The sequence below is a fragment of the Atta cephalotes genome (genome assembly GCF_000143395.1).
Source record: "Atta cephalotes unplaced genomic scaffold scaffold00036, whole genome shotgun sequence".
NCBI classification, from domain to species: Eukaryota; Metazoa; Arthropoda; class Insecta; order Hymenoptera; family Formicidae; genus Atta; species Atta cephalotes.
Window position 1 is genome coordinate 111445 of NW_012130100.1, and position 5366 is coordinate 116810.

The following is a 5366-nucleotide window of genomic DNA, read 5'->3' on the forward strand; positions in this document are numbered from 1 at the left end:
AAAAGAATCATAAACTGCTTGTATAATAAGTCTACAATCTTGAGTTCATTTTTAGGCTCGCATTACAATAGTTATAATATGAAAGGAAAACTGCAAATAAAATACAACATAAAGTAACAATTCTTTATAATAAAATATCAATTAATAATTAAAAGATTAATATTAAAAAGTTTAATATTAAAACTTAAACTTATCTGAAACAATCTTCATTTTACATCCAAGGGAAAAAAGAAATCATCAACGTAGGAATAAAATCAAAGAAGAACGGAAGAAATATTCAACAATTTGTAATTATTTTACAATGCTATCATTACATTACTAACTCTTTTATAATATTATTAATCGATTACACTTATCTTTCGATATATGTAACCGTCAAATGCGCAATCTCTATGGTGATAGCCACTCACGAAATAAACACAGCGAGAGAATCAATCGGTATCGCCGAAAAAAAGCAACAATATTTCGATATATTAGATTATCAATGTAACATCTTCTTTTTTAGAAAAAACAAGTATAATTAATGGAAAAAACAAGTACAATTTAATGATAAAATATATGTAAAAATACTATTTCTATATAAAAATAATTTGTAGAATGTAGTTTTAAATTTAAGCGGGATTTTACAACGTATAAACGGAAAAAACAATTTCGTGCAGAATTCCAGAATAAATAGATTTTTAAACTTATTGTGTGATTATTGTAATTAATTAGAATCTGTAAATTTAACGCGCCGAAAAAATAATGCGTAAAGCGGTATAGATCTGATTACCTGTATATTTCACATTATGTAAAATTTCATGTTCAATGAAATGCCAAAAGTATATACAATATTACATGTGAAGTTAACATAATCTGTAATTTTTTATGTGGATTTACATTATTATGCTGGTAAGATTGGAAAAGATTCATAAGTATAATCACGTAAATACTTTTTTCAATGTATGATTGTAGCTCCTCCTTGTTAGAGTGTTTAGTTACCACTCCAGAAATCGTAAAGGTTCCATCGATACCGTGCGTTTTTAAAAATTGCGAAATATGCGATGCGTAATTAAACAAATAAAATAAATTATATTTGAAACTATAAATTAATTAATCTTATACATAAGAATAATAAGAAAGCAATGTATGTTAAAAATAAAAAAAAATTTTTTCTTATATCTGAACTTGATTTCTATACAATTAACATTTAATATAACGTATAAAAATTAGTATATGAAATCATATTCGAGACCATCATAAAAACGGAAATTATACAGAGTTCTATACAGAGTCTATACATAGAGTTTGTTTAATCAAAACTACTGTGCGCATGATTTTAGCGCGAGATCAAATTTTGAATATGAAATACCATGTTCAATGGAACCCCGAAAATACATATTGTAAGTAAAATTAATATAATCTATAATTTTCTAACTGTGAACTGTAATATTACATAATTATGGATCGAAAAATAAACTAGCATAATCATGTTATTTCACACAAATACTTTTTCAGTGTAAGAAAAATATTTCTGTACCTATTTTATGTTTGTTATGGAATGTAATTTAGACATAAAAGTTTGCTTTAAATATTTATTTTGTTTAAGTTATATTAAATTTTATTTTGGAAAGATATCACACTACTCTTTACAATATTATCCTCATATATATATTTGTAAAGTACAATAGTATAGTCCCTAGTACATTAATATACTCCCTCAAAATAAGGTAATTGAGAAAAATTAAAAACGATGTAATTTAAGTATAAACAAATTCAAAATATTAATTTTCCACATTTGAGTTTAATAGTGAGTCAAATTTTGTAAAATGAAACTAAATACAGAAAACTGAGATTTAATCTGCTCCATAACTGAAATTATTACTCTCAATTAATTAATGAAATACATCTGTATTATTTTCTATTTCAATATATCTGGCCCAATCAGGAAACTCTTTAATTCCGTAAACGAAAACACCCCATGTAGGGAAAAAAATTACTTCTACTATCAAACAATAAATTGCAGGTGCACAGCCTCCAGCCATTAACCAACTTGTAGGGATATGTCCTGCAATTGTTACAATTGCGTTCGGTGGTGTGCCAACTGGCAAGCGAAATGAAAATGAACACATCAGTGTGGCTGGTACCATTAAGTACAAAGGATGTATTTCCATTGCCACGCACTGAAAAACAGATAAATGAAGATTAATTTACGTTTATTATTTTCGGAAAAACTTAATAAAATTATATTAATAAAAATATAAAACGTAAGATATATAAATATACAAGGAGTTTCAGGATTATCAGAAAAATTTTAGAGAAAAGTGAATCTCATCAAGAGATCTTAATGACTCATGAGTGCGAGCGTGGCATAGCAGGCAGCGTACGAAACTGCTATGCCAAAGATCCCGGGTTCGATCCAGACAGAACCGAATTTTCGAACGCTCGTAGGAAGACCACTTTTTCAATAAATCATCGATATTAAACTGTAGATCCCGTATGACTGTGTACAACCAGCGTGCGCACCACAGACATATGAGAGAAGTTACGAGCAATAGAACTGAGGAAATCTCATTAAAAAGAGAAACTTTTATAAGAAACTTGTATCGTAATTTTAAGGAACTAAGAGCTTCTGATTACACATGACAAATGACAATACTATTATAGTTTACATTATTTTATTTGCAGAAAGACAAAAAAAATAAAATCATGAAATATTGTTAAACATCACGTGCAATGCATAATCAGTTTAATATAATTAAACGGATAAAGATTTACTAGCCCAGGAAAATTAGACGATTTTTGGCGATATAAAGGAAAAAATTGCTGCAAAGCTGAATTTTTGTATATATTGTGTATATTTTGTAATAGTGTTCTTTTTAACATAACAAAATTACCTATGTATGAAGGCATAGTCGGCTACGCTATCTTGAAAAAATATCGCATAAAATTGGTTTTTTGCAAATATCCTAGAAACTATTTGTTGTACGGAAATTAATTTTCAGTTCGAAAATAAAGCTGATAAAATTCCCCACAATTTCGTTTCTTAATGAACTTTGTACGCGTAATAGTTTCCGAAATTTTTTTAAAGGATCTCTTATTTTTTAATGTTACGTAAATATATTTTGGCTTTGTGAATATCTCAAATTTGGTTGTACCTACGTACAAAATGCATATAACAAAAAAAATCAAAAGAGTATTTAATTATTTATAAAATGATTTTTTTAAATGAATATCATACGGCCGATAATTATGGAGATATCATTTTTTAAAGGCATTTTGATTTACGGACATTAGAACAATTATGAAAAAAGATCCATTTATTGACATATTAATTGTTATTCATAATTATATGTTGTTATATATAAACATATTTTATTAAATTTATTTGAATGCGTCTTCTAAATTGGTGTCTGTATATATTTCCTCCTCTATTTTGCTGTTGTATTTGTAACCATTGGCATCCGGTTTCTTGGCAATGTCCGGTGTCCGCAAAAGTCAGAATATTTCAGCCCTAATCTTTTGCATCCAGACGGTGATGAATAACAATCTTTCCTGCAATTGCAGGATATAAGATTTAAAATAGTAGTTGAGGCATGTTCCGATATACACTGCCGATATACACTGGAACACAGCGTTGGTAGTCGCTAGTCTCCTTCACTTTTATTGGTGATTTATCTATCTTGTAATCATATGAGCATAAGAGTCGACGTGTTATTGACTCTGATCCGAAAATAGCATCTGATTAGGTGTTTACTTGTAATACGTAGCTTAAGGTGGAAATGTACAAAAGGGAAGGTCGGGAAGCGTTCCAAGGATTGTATCTCGATCTGGCATCAAAACGTGAATAAAGTGTTAACGTAGTTCTGCTCAGTGCATTGGCCTCTTTCTACGCTCTTATCCGTTCATCCGTTACACCTGTCATATACTAAGATTTCCCTTGAGTGTTTGTTTCCTATTATTATTGCCTCTCGAAGATTTGTTATAGCGTTCTTGGGGATTTCCTACATATTCCCGAACGTTTCTTTCCATTAGGCTTGTTTCCCTTTCTTTAAATATTTCTAGCTAATTTTTTGCAGTCTCCTTACAATATATTTAGTGATTTTCTGTTATCGTAATTTTTCAATGTGAAAAAAGTGAAACAAATTTATTTTGTTTATTGGATTATCGTGTAAAATCTCAAAGTGTAAATAAATGTGTAAGTAAATTCGCAGTCAGTATATTAGCTTATTTCCAATGACAATAATTTTTCTCAATGTATATTTCATAATATATATTTATCTTTTCTTACGATCGTGTTTTAGATAATTTTACAAATTTAATTAAAGCCGTTGAAATCGAACCAAGATAATTAATATCCAATAACTTCATTATTTCATCGATTACTTATCAAAGTAATACCAAGGCCACTTATTTTGGCTACTAAATTTATATAATTTATACATCGACGCTTCTTGTTGGTAAGCAATTTTTAAAAATTTGTGATTATTCATTCTCTTTATGAATGATATTTGTTTTTTTTAATCGAATAAATTGTGAAGTTTCATTTAACTCAATCAAATTTTTTTATAAAAAAATGTAAAAATTATAATGAAATCATGAAAAAATGTTTTATTGTTATTTTGTTCATAAAAAGTGCATTAAAAATATCATTGTGTTAGAAACAAAATTTATTTTTCTTCCAGGGGATGTATAAAATAATACTTAATATCGTGTATGTATAGTAAAAATATATTATTTTTGAAACTTTTTTGTTAATAATTTTTTAATGGAGAGCGACCGCTTGTCGCAGGTAAACTCAGGCAAGTAAAACCTGTCGCAAGTCATTTAGGATCATGACCTTGACAATACAAGATAAAAGTCATCAGAGCTGGGTCCCCTAATGCACAATTATCAGACCTTTGGTTATAATGATTCTAATTCACTGACATTGTACTTCTTTCTTAATTTCTTATCAAAATTTCTATTTACGAATAGCTGTGTCTATATTAATACTGCAACTAATAAAAACTCATTCTAAGAATGGCGATATTCAATTATTTTGTTACTTAGAAATATTATACAATAATATATCATTTCATATTCTTTTAAATAATTTTCCTGACTTGGCCATCTTGATCAACAATACATGGAACATAGCAAAGGATGTCATCCAAATTCAAACCATTCATGAGTCTCAGTGCAAGACACAAGAAAAGACAGTTAACTATTAGGTGTACAACTTTGCTTCCGCCGTTTTTTTTCCGAAATTCGAGGCTTTATTGTAAAAAACTGATTATACATTTATAATTCAAAGTATTGTCCATCGCTGGCCACTACTTTCTCCCATCTTTCGGGTAGCGTACGAATCCCGCGTCGAAAAAACTGGTCATCTTTTGAGGCTATTC

At 28.7% G+C, this 5366-nt stretch overlaps 1 protein-coding gene across 1 annotated transcript in view; it reads right to left on the reverse strand.

Annotated features, from left to right (window-relative positions):
- Window positions 1-1874: 1874 nt before the first annotated feature.
- LOC105621695 (protein I'm not dead yet-like) overlaps window positions 1875-5366 on the reverse strand; it is a 73653-nt gene continuing 70161 nt past the window's right edge. The window contains exon 6 of the mRNA XM_012203161.1: window positions 1875-2162. Coding sequence (XP_012058551.1) covers window positions 1875-2162 — 288 coding nt within the window. The remainder of the gene's footprint in view (window positions 2163-5366) is intronic.